The sequence below is a fragment of the Megalops cyprinoides genome, chromosome 14 (genome assembly GCF_013368585.1).
Source record: "Megalops cyprinoides isolate fMegCyp1 chromosome 14, fMegCyp1.pri, whole genome shotgun sequence".
NCBI lineage: Eukaryota > Metazoa > Chordata > Actinopteri > Elopiformes > Megalopidae > Megalops > Megalops cyprinoides.
In genome coordinates this window covers 8,673,018-8,688,313 of record NC_050596.1, presented here as the reverse complement: position 1 = coordinate 8,688,313, position 15,296 = coordinate 8,673,018, and the positions used below count along the sequence as shown (strand labels likewise).

The 15,296-nt window shown below is 43.4% G+C and overlaps 2 protein-coding genes across 2 annotated transcripts; both read right to left on the bottom strand.

Moving 5' to 3' along the window:
• Nucleotides 1-236: 236 nt before the first annotated feature.
• LOC118789427 (histone deacetylase complex subunit SAP18-like) lies at nucleotides 237-3,281 on the bottom strand. Its single transcript, XM_036545846.1, has 4 exons — nucleotides 3,200-3,281; nucleotides 2,680-2,789; nucleotides 1,149-1,271; nucleotides 237-577 (listed from the first exon to the last, which is right to left on the bottom strand). Exons 1-4 carry the CDS (start codon nucleotides 3,269-3,271, stop codon nucleotides 421-423), a joined length of 462 nt encoding a protein of 153 aa, XP_036401739.1. The 5' UTR covers nucleotides 3,272-3,281; the 3' UTR covers nucleotides 237-420.
• Nucleotides 3,282-5,248: 1,967 nt separating this feature from the next.
• LOC118789530 (junctional adhesion molecule B-like) lies at nucleotides 5,249-12,989 on the bottom strand. Its single transcript, XM_036545998.1, has 10 exons — nucleotides 12,815-12,989; nucleotides 9,269-9,334; nucleotides 9,057-9,167; nucleotides 8,087-8,236; nucleotides 7,540-7,727; nucleotides 6,950-7,052; nucleotides 6,503-6,610; nucleotides 6,112-6,127; nucleotides 5,878-5,911; nucleotides 5,249-5,640 (listed from the first exon to the last, which is right to left on the bottom strand). Exons 1-10 carry the CDS (start codon nucleotides 12,921-12,923, stop codon nucleotides 5,602-5,604), a joined length of 924 nt encoding a protein of 307 aa, XP_036401891.1. The 5' UTR covers nucleotides 12,924-12,989; the 3' UTR covers nucleotides 5,249-5,601.
• Nucleotides 12,990-15,296: the final 2,307 nt, after the last annotated feature.

The following is a 15,296-nucleotide window of genomic DNA, read 5'->3' as shown; positions in this document are numbered from 1 at the left end:
TCCTCTTTCTTGTCCTTTGTCTCCTGGTTCTACAAGCGTAATACTCACATAGAACTGCTCACAGGGAACGCAGGTATTTTACTCATTGAATGATTTTTTTCATTTTTACCACTTGACACATGCATGCACGCACACACACCAACACCAGCCACTTGCACCACAACAGGTAAGGCATAATGAACAAACCACAACTGCAACACTTTAAAAGAAAGGTTTAATTCACATTCATTCGCCACGACAGCAAACAGTGTTTAAAGCTGACAAAAATTAAACATGGGGCAAATATATCAAACAATTCAATATAAAATTAAGAGGAAAAAAAGCGACTACACACATTTTCCTGTGTGTGCAGGTGTGCGCATGCATGTGTGTGTGTGTGTGTGCGCCTGCAGAGGTGTGGGGTGGGTGGCTCTACGGGTGTCAGTACGGCCTCATTCGACCCATGAGGGGCGGGGCTCTGTTGGGTGGGGTGATGGCTATGTCCAGGTAGTCTCCTATCTGAAAGCGCTGGGACTGCAACGTCATAGAGTCGTCCGCCCCCTTCCGGCCCGACACCGTGTTCCCGATGTCCTTCACCCTGGAAACAAAACAAATATAGTAACAGTGGCCATGACATGAAATTATATATACATAGGAGATGATCTCTCAATCAAAGTAAGAACAGCACCATTTTCAGCAGTTATTATGTCACCTATTAGATTATCCAGCAGGTAAAATCGACTTGTAGAAGTTGTACTTAGAGAAAATGGTCTTACTTCTAGCTGAGAAGCTTCCTAAATAAGTCTTACTGCCTACTGAGGTAGGACGTTTCTTAATTCTCAGATGCTTGATAAATACAGGGCCAGTTCTGTGCTTCTGTGCTGGCTGATCCTGACAGAAGTAAGGCACTACAAACTCAAGGAGTATCTATCATTGTAACTCACACTGTAATGCAAAAAACAGCAGGGGGTGGAATCACTGTCTTCAGCAACAGACCACACAAATCCTGCTGCACTCCTTTATTAAATCGATTTGTGCAATACAGCAATAAGAAAATGAACAAATTTTCACAGTCAAGTCACACAGCCGAGAGAGGGCATCAGACATTATCTGTGTGTGCTCGCTACACCTGCAGGTGTGTGCTCAGGTGCTGAGCCCATCTACCTCACCTATAGCCTTGTCTTTTTGGGTCTGGGTAGACGATGGCAAAGCCGAAATGAGTGCCTTTCTTTCGAGCTTCTGGATAGACCTCTTTCACCAGGCTGGTTAGCTCCTTCAAAGTGGCATCCATCCTGCAGCAACATACACAGTTATTCCTATTAATATTATCACTGTTGAATATTATCACTTAATGCAGAGCCATTTCCAAGCTCGCCGTGGTCAGTTGCATGAATGCGTATCACATGAACACAGCACGACTGAGCATCAAGCTTCAGAAACACTGAAATAAGCATGTGCCTAACAACAGAACAAATAAACTTACATGCTAATGTAAACCTGATGACCATCAATAACCAGAGCCTTGTTTCAGAGTATTACAACTGTTAACAGTGTTGGGCAAAAGCTACAGTACTATACATCAGATATCCTATGAGGCCGGGGTGTTCAGGTTCTGGGGCCTACGTGTGGGGCAGGGCAAAGTAGAGAGAACCGAGGTCAAGTCCAAACGATGGGTGTACAGTTCTGCAGTTCTGTTGGCCGATACATTTGTACAGGATTAGGATCCCCTGAGGAGCTCCTGCAGCCCAGTGCAGGTGGGACAAAATGCACCCCATGCGAGTAGCCTGCTGGTTTGAGGCTAGTCTGACATTCACCAGGGGGACAATGTGGGGTAGAAGTAGGTGCTGCCTTCCAAACCGAACCCCTACACCCTTCTTTGGTAAATTGTCCTGTCCCATTTCCATAGGAAGTAAGCAGAAGGGGCCTTATGCATCAACCTCACTAGGAAGACTCAAAGCTTATGACTGTTTGCCTTAGAGGCAGAGGCAACTCAGAGACTACTCATCTGTGACCGTCATCTTATACAGGTACAGATCTTAAGAAAAAACAGCTTACAAAGCAGTGCATAGACTAATTTCATTATTTCAATATTACATATTAAAGGCGCTGTGCATGACATACACTAAATCGTCATGAAAGCATAAATTATTCCATAAAACGTCTCTTTAATGTAGCTACTTTGCTAGACTGGCTTGCTAGCTACAGAAGCACAAAAGAATCAGTGACTATTAGTGAGCTAGCTGGTGATGTACTGTATACAGCTGTCTAGCTATATATTGGCGATTTAACAGTACAGCAAAAAATGATAACGAGGTATTTACTTGTGAGACAATATTTGCCGAATATAGATTGCTTAATCGAATATTTTGTCCTCAAATGTTTGCAGGGATCAACAGCCGAACAGGTAAACTGCTGTTGTACCACTGCGCAGGCGCTAATACACATGGGCCAATAAGACGACTCGTCCATAATGTCATGGAGATTCAAACAAGTGCTTCCCTTTTCTTACAATATTTTATCCTTATTTACTGTTACCACCCAAAGAGTGAAACACTGACATGAATCTAAAAATGACGTCAAAGGCAGCGCCACACGGTTAGATTGAAGGCAAACTTACGGCAGCCTCCCCCTCCATGTCACACTCAGGACAGCATAGACAAAAACAATGAAACCCCAGCAGTTCGGGTTAGGCGACTTTACCAGGTGTAGATCTGCAGCTCGCTTGATGGGACGTTTCCTCGGGCAAACTCGTCCATTCTGTGGTGTCGGCCATTGTTCGTGGTGAAAACCCGCAGCAACAAGGGGCAAGTCTGAAAACGACAGTTACCTGCCTCAGCATTGTTGTACCAACACCCACTGGTTAAAACTCTCAGCATAACCATTCGTCATTAAAGTTTCCAACGCAAGTGTGCCACGCATGTAGAATGCACCAGCTGAGACATTTCACAGAGATGGTTGCAATGGGTGCAATCAATCAACGTTACTAGACCAAAACCGAAATATAGCTACCAGCCTACTATACAACGCAGTATTTTACCTGCTGACCTGCTGTACTGCTTGTTTCATGTAATACAGGGTCTAGCTAGCAAAATGGACAAATGCAATCTATTTTCTCCGGCTAGCGAGTCAGTCAGTGTTGCGCCAATTACAGCTAGTTAGCACTGCATGTACCGTAACTTAACTACACCAAGTAGAAGGTGTTACACTTGGAGGATCCCACCTTTTCTCTATCGACTGGCTTTTCGGGTTCTTTCTTAATTTCTTCTTGTGTAACTCTTGATTCAACAGCCATTTCTTCAAAGGATCAGTTTGTAGGTAACGTTAGCGATGCTAAACACAAATACACAGGCGCCGTTTCTGTTTCCGGGTCAGACGAGAACCAGTGACGTCACATAAAACGTAGGGGTTATATTTAACCAATCATCGTGTTGCATGATCTAGCTGCATTCACTAAATAAAATTAAACATTGTTAATTGTGAATTACATGTAAAATATAACACACACACCTGAAAAACATATGTAGCCATAAAAACACCTTCAATGCACCAAAACATAAGCTCATACAGTATATTTTCTTAAAAAAGAAGTGGTGCCTCACTTTACAGTTGTTTTAAGTAGAACAAATAAGGCCTTCTAATCAGTATAGAATAAAATAATATTTGGGTTTGAATTTAACATTCTGGTTTTATGAATACAAAAACGCTAAGTGTAAGCACAAAAAAAAAAAGAAACACAATACTTTTAAGGAATCAATAACGGAATCGCCTTTACTAAAACCAAGAATTACAATTGTACACATGAATCAGTTTGTGGAAGTTTTTGTAAAATGTTAATATTTTATTATTATTGGCATTTTAGTTCGTTTCATTTATGATAAAGCCTTAGTATAGAAGCTAAAGCCTTAACTTACGAGAAAACCTTAGTTCAGAGCACCATCCCTACCACTTCTGAAATAGAAATCCTGCTAATACAAGTCAATAAAATGCTACTGACCAATTTGGGCACGTTTTACCAGTCTCCCATTTGCTTTATTTTGTTATGTATTGTCACATATTGTTTGAACACTGTCCTAATAACTTCCTTCATGTTATCCGCAAGGTTGTCATTGACAATGAGAAAGTGTTCCTAATTGACCCTTTTGGTTAATTAAATATGAATAATTTCCTATTTTTGCTGTTCACTGAACCCTTATTGATGTAGCTCAATAGTTGTGATTCATCTGAATGTCATAAAGAGGCAATGCAAATTGCTCAGGTTTTTCTGCACTTAGTGCCTTTTGCATTTTGGCAGTGTATAAACCCCAACACCCCTGTTTCGCGGGTTAGAATTGATGTCTTCTTCTGGCGTTTAACCAATAAATGAGCACATTGATGGTGTCATCAGAAAGACTTTAGCTGGAGAGTGGTGAGCACACTCGTGTTAGGTGCACACATATGCCCCCTGATGGTGTAGTTATGTTCAGGCATAATGTTCCTTTGAAATATGTGACCATGGATACCAGGTTATGGTAAGGATGGAACCGCTGAATTCCCTGGAACAGTGAGCGATCATGCAAACTGGATCATTTCAATCACATGACAATAATTAAAAATGATTATTCAGTCCACAGAATATGGCGGGAGGGTCTTCACCTTCAGATGGTTTCAGTGGTGATGGGTGACATGACCTGGCAAAGTGCATGTGAAAACCTGCACACACACACACACATGCACGCACACACACGCATGCACGCGCGCGCACACACACACACACACACACACACACACACACACACACAAACACACACACACACACACACACAATGTTTCTCACACAGCCTCAGCCAGTCAGTATGTACAAACCTGCATGCATAAACACATGCTGTTTGCATGCAATTTTGCTCTAGTATGATCATGGAACATTCTCCTTTTAATGAATATTACACACAAACAACAAAATAGTGTCATAAAAGGGAAAAGATTTAATAATCATTCCACATTATATCCACTGTAAAATCTTCTTAATCCATCCCGATTATTTCAGTCTCACTCACAGAAATATAAAAAATATTTTAATATAAAACAAGGTTATTAAAAAAGAGTTACAAAACATCTCTGATAAGTCTTCATTTTTTTCTTGAGAAGAGGCGACAGTGATTACAGAGGTGAAGGAGTTATCTCTGTACCCACGAGTATCAGTTTGGACATCAGTCAAGCAGTCTGAGTGAACAGCTTTGGTCGGTGCATCCCTGTATCTGCCTGCTCGTCCAATCAGAGGAGGAGAGTGAAGAATTCCCTTTCAGTGGCCTGTTCCCTCCCATTCCGAACACAGAAACAAAGTGCTGGTACTGTAGTCAAACATTTCTTAGTAGTGGGGTTGGAAGAACGCTCAAATTTGAGTGTGCATTTGATAGCTTGGCCACTAGAGGGGGGTGGTGGGGCTGAAGTATTACATTGTTGTTCTTCACAGCAGCGGAGAAGGGGTATACTGTGCTGTTTGTCCCTTGAAGTTACCCGTACTCAAGCAGTGCACTGTCTCTTGTGGCCAATGAGTTGCACTTGGTCAGTCTGTTATTGGTTTGATGGCCCTGTCCAGTCCTGTGTTGCCATAGAAATGTTGATAGGGGCATGGCCTCTGGCCCCTCACAGCATAAACGACTGGGTGTGTTTGAAGTCCCGAGGCTAAGAAGAGGAGAATGGGTCAGTAACACTGATTAAGCATAACTGATGTGACTGGACAGTAACAGAGCAGCTGATCATAATTTTAATAACTGGTCAGTAATAGAGATCAACCAGATCACTGCCTCATCGACTGGTCAGTAATGGAAAGTCAATCACTAGTTTGTGGACTGGTCAGTAATATGCTGAAATGATAAAAAAAACAAATCTAAGGAATAAAGGGAAGGAAAGGACTCTTACATGTCGTGGAGGACTGCTGTGGCTGCTACGGTTGCTGAAATACAAGGACAGCAATTAGAACTCTGAAGTCTGAACTGTAGTGTGTTCAGTTGCCCCATGACAAATATGACCATTTCAATGATTCAGCTGATTCAGGATCAGTGTGGATTAGGTCCCATGTACATAGATGTGAGCTGGACACATTCTTGTTCTTTATGTTGGTGCATTATGGCTAATCAGATTGGACCGTCTTACCCTCTCCTTTTGCCCTCTGCAGGGAAACATGGAGGAGAAGAGAGAGAAAGAGAAGGAAATGAGCACTGAGCACAGAAAACAATATGAAACATGACAAATTCTGACAGACATAAATACGGTCAATACTGACATAAATATAAAATGTTGGTTACCTAGAGTTCAAAGACTGTGCTCAAAATCATTTCAAAATCAGGGCAAATATTTCCAAAAAACTGAGAAATTTATTTCCAAATTTACCTGTCTTACTAATCTTCAAAATTCCCCTCCATATTGTGACAGAATAAAAAACATGGCAGCTATATACTGTATGTTTCATTCCTGCTGTAACCTGAGGGACAGTTGATAGAGAAACCAATAAAAAGGAAGACTGACTACAGAAAGACAGACTCACTTTTACAGCAGCCCCTCCGACAGGCACAGCAGATCCCCAGGATACACAGACAGATGACGAGGAATGCCCCCCCCCCTGCGGCTGCCACCAGAATAATGTCCACTTCATCTATGATGCATAGAGGGAACTTTACTGACACTCACCAGTAACATGATGACACACTGTGACATACTGACATGCACTGGTAGCATACTGATATACACTGATAACATACTGACACATACTAGTAACATATGGACACACATTAGTAACATACTGAAATACACCAGTAACATACTGACATACATCAGTAACATAGTGATACACCAAAAACACACTGCTACGCCCCAAAAACAGATTGACACCCGCAAATGCACTCACACACACATATGTGCCCTCAGATACACAGGCACACATGACACACACATACAGTTGCACACTCATGCAAACATGTACACACGCACTCACCAATCTTCATGCGTTTTGCCTCGCAGCTCTTTGGCGCCCCCACTCCGTTGGAGGACTCACAGCGGTACTGTCCCGAGTCTGTCCGGGACACACTCTTAAAACGCTGAGAAAGGTTGGTTAAGAGGGAGGAGGGGCCACATGCTGACATGCACCAATAACATACTGAAACACACCGGTAATGTATTGACAGACATCAGTGACATAATGACATGCGCTAATAACATACAGACAAAGATGAGTGACGCACTAGTAACATACTGGCATACAGCTGTATCATACTTGCAGACCCTAGTAACATACTGACGTATACTTATACGTGCGTGTGTGTGTTCATGCATACAAGTAAGTGTTGATCAGTTGGAAATTTATTGCTTTTTGCAAGCTGCCTTAGCTCCAGAACAGCAGAGCGCACTGCAATAAATGTTGCTGACCAGTGTGTACAGCTGCATACTCTAGCAAAGGCCTCTGAGTAGCAAGTACTGGTAACACGTTGTAGTAAACATCTCTAAGCAGCATGTATCAGTTATAGACTGTAGTAAATGTCTCAGAGCAGTGTGTATTGGTTACATACTATGGTAAATGTCTCTCACCAGTGTCCCAGAGTGAGTATCCATGGAGTAGCTGATGTTGGGCAGTTTTGCAGTGCTCAGTGGCTTGTTGTCCTTGTACCACTTGTAGGTAGCTGGGGGGAAACTCAGCTTGTCCTTACAATGGAGCTCTACCGCAGCCCCCGCCACAACATTGCTGGGGATCTCACAGGATGGGGTGTGGGGAGGCACTGAGGGGGTACAGAGGAGAGAAGGGGGAAGAAGACAGAAGAGAAGAGTGAGAGAAGGAGGGGGAAAGACAATGATATAAAAGTGGTGAAAGGGGGTGGTCATAAATGTGAGGGAAAGAGAGAAAATTTATCACAGTTGTATTTCATTTTTTACTTTTTTGTTCACATGGCAACACAGCATTTGTTTGTCCTACCAATAAAGCACCATTGAAGTGAACTGAATTAAAAGAGAGGTTTGATGGTCAGGGATAGACAGAGACACACATGGCATAAATATAACTCATAACACAGCTGTGGAGGTCATCATCGTCACAGAGCTGAACACAGAAACAGACAGACAGACAGACTGAAAATCCTACCCAGCACTTTCAGGGTGACGTTGGTCTCGCCCAGGGTCACTGAGTCTAGAGGAGCGCTGACTTCACAGCGGTACACCCCGGCATCCTTCAGGGTGGCCTTGTACAGGGTCACTGTTGCTCCCTCGATTTTTGCACGCCCAGCCAAGTTACCTGGATGAGCAGAAAAGGGGATTAACATGGATAAAATAATTTACAGTGCAGGGTTAGGGATGGGATGGAGTTAAGTGTGTGGCTGAGAGTGAGGGTGGGGCTGGGATTAGGTGTGCAGCTGATAGTGAAGATGGGGGTAGAGTTAAGGGTGTGGTTGACAGTGAGGATGGGGTGGGGTTAAGCGTGAGGGTCAGGGTGTGATTAAGGGTGTGGTTAACAATGAGGGTGTGGGTGGGGTTTAACATGACGGTTGGGGTGGGGTTAAGGGTGTGGTTGAAAGTGAGATTGAGAGTGGGGTTAACCATGCAGGAGGGGTGGGGTTAAGTGCAGTTAATAGTGAGGATGGGGCGGGAGTCAAGAGTGTGGTAGACTGTGTTGATGAGGGGTCGGGTACAGTGGTGGAAGCAGGGATAGGCAGAGTTAAGGGGTAAAATATCAACACTGTCTGAATCCTACCAACAGACAATGACTCTTTTAATGGCACTGAATGATGTCAAATATGAACATATCATCATTGCATAAATGCCCAGCAGGGCAGTACAGCTGTGCTCTGGGGAGTGTCCAGAGTTCAGTTGGTTCAGTAAATATCCAGCTGCGTACACAGCTAAAGTAGAGTTGAGTAGGTCGCCCTGGGTATGCGTGTCTGAAATCAAATAAATAATACAATGGAATGCATCTGTGTGTGTGTGTGTGCTTGCCTATCGATATGTGTGTATGTGTGTATGAGTATGTGTGTCTATGTGTGCTCCCATGACTACTCCTATGTGTGTGTGTCTGTTTGTGTTTGTGTGTGTGTGTTTGTGTGTGTGTGAGGGTTTACCTTTAAATTGTCCACCAAAATAGACAAAAGACAATTCCTTGGCGTTCCTCTTCCACTCAATGCGAGGATGGTCGTCTTTCTCCGTCTTAAATATGCAGGACAGCACAGCATCTGAGACAGAGAGAGGGGGATGAGAGAGGGAAAGGGGATGAGATAGGGAGAGGGGGTGAAGGGGGGAACGCTCTCTTCTCATTCTCCTCCTCCTCTCTTACCTTCATTCTCACGAACCTCAACTTGGGGCTTACTGGTGCTCACAGTGACTGCCGCAGAGCTGTGACCTGCAGAGAGAGAGGGGCAGGGAGGAGGAAAGAGAGAACGAGAGAAAGAGAGAGATCCATAGTAGTGTTGTCAGACAGTTGTAGGACTGATGTACTTCTGCTCTGTGGGATGTGCTGCTGTATTTCTCTCTAACCCTAGGATGTGCACACTGTCTCTGTCACCCCGCCTCCTACCCCTCACCCATCTCTACTTTATCCAACCCCAAAATGCCAATGGACCCCCCCCCCGCGACCCCTACTGAGCAACTCGAGAGCAGTGAGTGCTGAAACTGCATCAGATATAACAAGGCCTGCTTCTCATCCCAGCCCAACTCCACATACAACCTAATCCCACCTCTATCTGCATGTGTATATGCACGTACACACACGCATGGTTGCACACATGCAACACTCACTCACACACATACACACACGTGTACACATACATACCCACACCCGGCCGCAAGCATCCAATAACACTCACGCACACACACGCCCCCTCCCCCGCCCTGTCTCGGTACCAGGAACGGGAGAGCTCTGGAATGCAGGGTGATGGATGGTCTCCCTGACAGGTCTGGAGCAGGAAGTGAACATCCCTTCCTGTCGTGATAGCCCATCCTACAAACATGACTGACAGCACGTATAAGCATCTCCGAGGCCGGACGCTGCCTCATACATTACACTCATGCAACAATAACACTCCGGAGTTATTTCAGCCATTAATGGAAGAGAAAGGAAATCAGAGGCTTTAGAAGTGCTTTCTCTTCAGTTAAACGCAACAGTGCTCCACACAGAGTTACAACAAAGTTACTCTCATCCTCCATCCTCCAGTCATATTGCACAACTGAAAGTGCACACACACATGGGCACTCAAACCGAGAGAGAGAGACTGTGTGTCACTGACAGTACTATAGATTGTTCGGTGATTCTTAGAAAGGACAATTTAACTTTGAGATAGAGAGTGTGGGAGGGAGGGACTCGGTGAGAGTGTTTGTGTCCTTCCATTGGCAGAAGTGTACGCTGTTCAGACATGCTGATAAACTGTGACTGTATTTTGCATTTAAGAGAGATATAGAGAGGGAGAGGTGGAGGAGAGTGTGCTGTCTGTGGCTGTATTGACTAATGCCCATTCTTCTGGAAATGTCGACGTAATTTATGATAAACAGACGTTCCTTGCTACCCCTCCTCCTCACCACAGGCCCCGTACCAGAACCCCTGCCTCGGCCGTCAGATAAGGCTGCGGCACTAGGGCACTCATACACACACACACACACACACACACACACACATACACACACACACTCACTGCCATCTGAGCACACAGGAATGTCCGAGGAAGGCTTCCAAGCATCCAGCCACCAGGCCAATTACACCAGACCAACCCCATTATTTATTTGTTTCAGTCAACACCTTTAACCAAAACCATTTCCAAATTCTTACACCTCCTAGGCAAACAGTCAGTTGCCGCAGAAACCTTCCCAAAAATCAGTTTGCCGTGCCAGTTGGTCTTGAGTAGATGCAGCCTGAAGCTGTGTTCTCTATCTCTACAGGCTGAAGCTAGTCTGCCCATTGGCAACCACCCTTTAACGACTGAGCCAATCAGAGAGCAGGGGGGTGCACCTTTAGGTCTATTTGAACTTCTGCATGATGTAAACAGAAAGATGCAGCGATTCCAGCGTGCACCAATCAACAGTGAGAGGAAGGAAACATCAATGGAGCAGCTCTGGATTTTTACACAGATGCTGCACTGAAGGAGAACATGCACAGCATAGTGTATGAGATGATGTGGTTTATGTGGACCTTAAAAAGACATCTAGGCCTACTTTTCCAAATTAAGTTTGCCCTAAACCTGTAGATTTATCTTGGATTGTATAGACCAGAAAAAAACCAGCGTCACTGCATTTGGGCAGTGTGCTTTCTTGTCCTGGAGCAGAATCAGAGCGGATTTAGGAATACTTACTTCTGAGGGAAGCTCAAGAGGATCCCCCAGACAGCCCCCCCCCCCCTCCCCAAGTACTGTGCTCAACCTCTTCAGAGGAACGCCCAAAGCCCCGGAACTGAAACGCTGTGAGAATGTTTAATGAAAGACTCCCCCCCCTCCCTCACAATCACTCAATCACTCACAGATCCACTCACAGATCAACAATCACAGGCCTGGACTCCGTCCAAGCCGACGCTGACGCTTTGTGATCCCATCTCTCTGCTATCAGCCGGCTCAGATGACACGAGGTCCTTCAGAGGAGGCTTTCATCAGTGTCTAGCATCGTGCATCTCATGGCGCTCGCAAACAGGAAGCCTGACCCACGCCCGCTGTAATCCCACAACACTGCGCTCACATCTGCAGCATCACAGAGCACATTCAAAACAGCCGTTTGAAGCCAGATTACTATCTGAAGCTGAAATTCAGCAGGCCCTCATGTACCGGAGCATCATCCCTAGGAAATTAAAGTGAGGTCCTTATTAAGTGAAAATGACTAAGATGACCGGCATTAATCCTACTTCATTTACCTTTTGAGTGGAGGTCAGTAAAACTGTTTGTTATTCAAACTCAACAGAATATGCAGTAATCATAATAAAAACTCTGAAAACAAATTCAGCAATCAACTCATTTCTCCAGCTGTCTGCAGACAGAGACAGAGAAGTGCGACGTACTATGAAAAAGTGAAGCGTGTGAGGATTGTGAGTAAACCACCGATCATACAGGTGAGGTGGTGAGGTGATGCGTTTACAGCAGATTGACAGCCAGCCCAGGGGTGCTTTCACGTCAACGCCACTGTTGAATCCCTCCTCATGAGTTAAAGAAAGCATCAATTAGGCTTCAATTTCCAATGGTGTCACATTCCTCACTTATAAAAGCAGAAGAGAAGCGCAATGTTTAGGAAACAAAAGTAAAGCATTTGATCTTATGTATTTAAGTAAATGTGTGTACTATCAGATAATGTTGCGAATATAAATTAGTCAGCTCAAACAGATTAAAAATCATACAGATACACAAAACTGTTAATATATATTGTGGACATCAACCAGTTAAGGACGTTTATTAGGCAATTACACAAAAATATTTCCAATGCACGTTTAAGATATACTACCAGCAAATACTTTAAAACGCCTATTTTTTGTATTTGACATTTGCAATGTTGCATGTAGGTCCATTTCAGACTGCGCGTGTCTGCATTCGGACAGGGAGCGCTGCTTGTTAGCTTGTTTGTAATCAGAGTATTTCGGTGGAAGGGATGATAACGCATCCACAACAGTTTTTTTTTTTCACAGGCGCTTGGATAGGGAATTATCCCGTCAAGCAGCCGATGAAGAACTTTTTAAGTCGCAGTCATGCTCAAAAAGGAAGGTTGATAGACTATAAACCTCATTGGATATACTGACTACAGACACATCACACAGGAGTCGATGAAGTAACAGCACCTGAAGGTGCGCTGTCACCTAATTTCCTATTTTCCTTGGATATCAGCACAATAGGAGGGAGCGGTATGTGGCGTTACTTACTTTTTAACAATACCAGTAAAGTGGAGATGATCAGACCCTCTAGTTTCATCCTTGGACCCGGTACGCAGGAACAGCGATGAGATGCGCTCCTGGAAACACACGACCACATAGGAAGGCAAAGCAGGTTTTCAATATATTTTCCGACCTGCGGTTGCGTTGCTGAACTTCTAGTCTGTCCTGCGAAGCTGTTTACGGGACACTGTGATCTTCTAAGTGAACCTCGATTTATCTCTATCCACTCTCTGCCCCTCGTGGGGGCGTGTAACGCGAGGGAGGTCCGCGCTGCCCCAATGTCCGAGTGGCACATCGCTCGCAATTTATTGCCATTCTTCACATTATTGAGCATTATTGGATCATTAGTCATGGACTGTGACTGAATTGTTAATGGTACGACTCTAACATTTGTTATTTCCCTGTTATAGATTTACTGCACTATTCAAACACGCCTTTATGTATACGAATTTCCCTGCAGCGCCCACAAATTTACCTTTGAAAATTACATGTACACATATACATATATGTGTCTGTATGAATATATGTATCACATACGTATAGCACATTGCTGTATATCATTATTGCCATTCCTCTTCCTAGATTTGTAACTTTCTTATGCTTTGGCAAAATAATTTTATTGGTAATGCCAATAAAGTTCCATTTGATTTAATTGATTTAACTGAGAGGAAGAACAGAGGAATGTGAGAGTAGAGAAAGAGAATAGAGAGATCTGAGGGTAGAGAGGGAGAACAGAGTGACGTGGGGAGAGAGAGAAAACAGAGGGAGATGTTAGAGTAGAGAGGAAGAATAGAGAGATCTGAGGGTAGAGAAAGAGAGCAGAGAGAGGCGTGAGGAAAGAGGGAAAGAGAGAGAAAACGGGGGGGGGGGGGGTTTCTCTCTTAATAGGCACTCTTTTCCTCATCCTCCTCCATCTGGAGGATGCACACACACACACACACACACACACACACACACACACACGTACATACATGTAAGACATACATAAATAAGTATCATTGGGCATCCTATAATTATCAATAACAGTTATTGATGAGTCAATGAGTCAATTGTAAATATGAATTCATCGCAGCCACAGTTTCAAAACAGGAACATCAGTTGCTTCTGTATGCAGTGTCTCCATAAAATTGCTGAAGAAGTGAATCGCATAACCAACAGTGGTCTTATCTGTCATGTTTTAATAGGTTTGAAATTGTATGTAAGTATGAAAACAATCAAAAATGATCAAAGCTGTGAGATGACACTGTTAAATGAAATGTTAAGTGGGTTTTATGCTTGGGTGTTAGTGTATTTACTACAATTTTGACTCAATAAAAATATTTCTTATCCTCCCATTGAAAGTAATGGAGTGAAGGTTGGCGGGTAAGATGAATCTCTTACAGTGAATGGAGACAAGATAGTGCTGTTGCTTGAGGAAACCTCATCCTTATAACCTTAATTTAGCCAATAACTCAGGTTTTTCTATTTTAGAAATACTGCTTATTTTACTGTACCACGGTGTGGTGTGGAATGTGAATAAGAGGTTAGATTCAGTTTTAATGCTAAAGTTAAGTTTTGGAGCTATGTTACTGTTGTAACCTATTGAATGTTGGCTAGCTGCAGGGAAATGTGGTGAATATTAATGCTAATTGTTATCATTGTAGAATGCCAGATAATATTAGGAAAATGGACTCTTCATTAATTAGCTGTGTTCATTTATATCATCAGCAGTATGTGAAAATCATAGCATGTGAACATTACTGATGCTTTTCTACACCATGTGCTGTAAAGACGTACTCTTTCTGATACCATTCATTCTTATTTCATTACATTATTTCGATATTACATTGCTGAAGACGAGAGGCTTGCAATGGATTTTGTCAATGGTATCATTTCACCTGTCTTACATTCACAAACACACATTTTCTGTTTAATCTCTCACCCAATAGAGGGCACATGCACACACACACACCCACACACACATACACACACACACACACCCACACACACATACACACACCCACACTAACACACACACACACACACATGATACAGGCCTCACCAGTCATTATCACACAAATTGCCTTTGAGAAAGGAAGATATGATAATATTCACCCATGTACTGTGGAATATGACAGTGGTAATATTGATAATTGGTAACTATGTTATTATGTTAATTACATCATCTTGTTTCAGCTCCTGACCATTAGAAAAAAATCAGAGAAACTAGACAATGAGACTTCATTAAAAACTTTATTGTCGGACACAAGAGGTTTAAGCTAGTGCTTTAATGACATTAGAAGCTAAATCCCCAGGCCGTGATTTAATGATATCATGCTGACTAATTCACTGTGTTACAGGGGCAGTAGGGCCATCATGACATTGTGGATCTTTGGTGCTGTAATGGTGACATCACAAGCCAAATAAAGGATATTTCTGCCCGATGCAGTGGAAATGTGGTCATGCTGTGGTCAGTGTGAGTAAGTGGAGG

Coding starts and splice junctions, on each gene's coding strand:
- LOC118789530 (XM_036545998.1), bottom strand. CDS start 12,923: ATGTGGTCGTGTGTTTCCAGGAGCGCATCTCATCGCTGTTCCTGCGTA. Junction 7,053..7,539: donor ATACTCACTCTGGGACACTG/GTGAGAGACATT, acceptor AACCTTTCTCAG/CGTTTTAAGAGTGTGTCCCG. Junction 5,641..5,877: donor ACAGCAGTCCTCCACGACAT/GTAAGAGTCCTT, acceptor TCCTCTTCTTAG/CCTCGGGACTTCAAACACAC.
- LOC118789427 (XM_036545846.1), bottom strand. CDS start 3,271: ATGGCTGTTGAATCAAGAGTTACACAAGAAGAAATTAAGAAAGAACCC. Junction 2,790..3,199: donor AGCCAGTCGATAGAGAAAAG/GTGGGATCCTCC, acceptor TGTCGTTTTCAG/ACTTGCCCCTTGTTGCTGCG. Junction 578..1,148: donor CCAAAAAGACAAGGCTATAG/GTGAGGTAGATG, acceptor TTTTGTTTCCAG/GGTGAAGGACATCGGGAACA.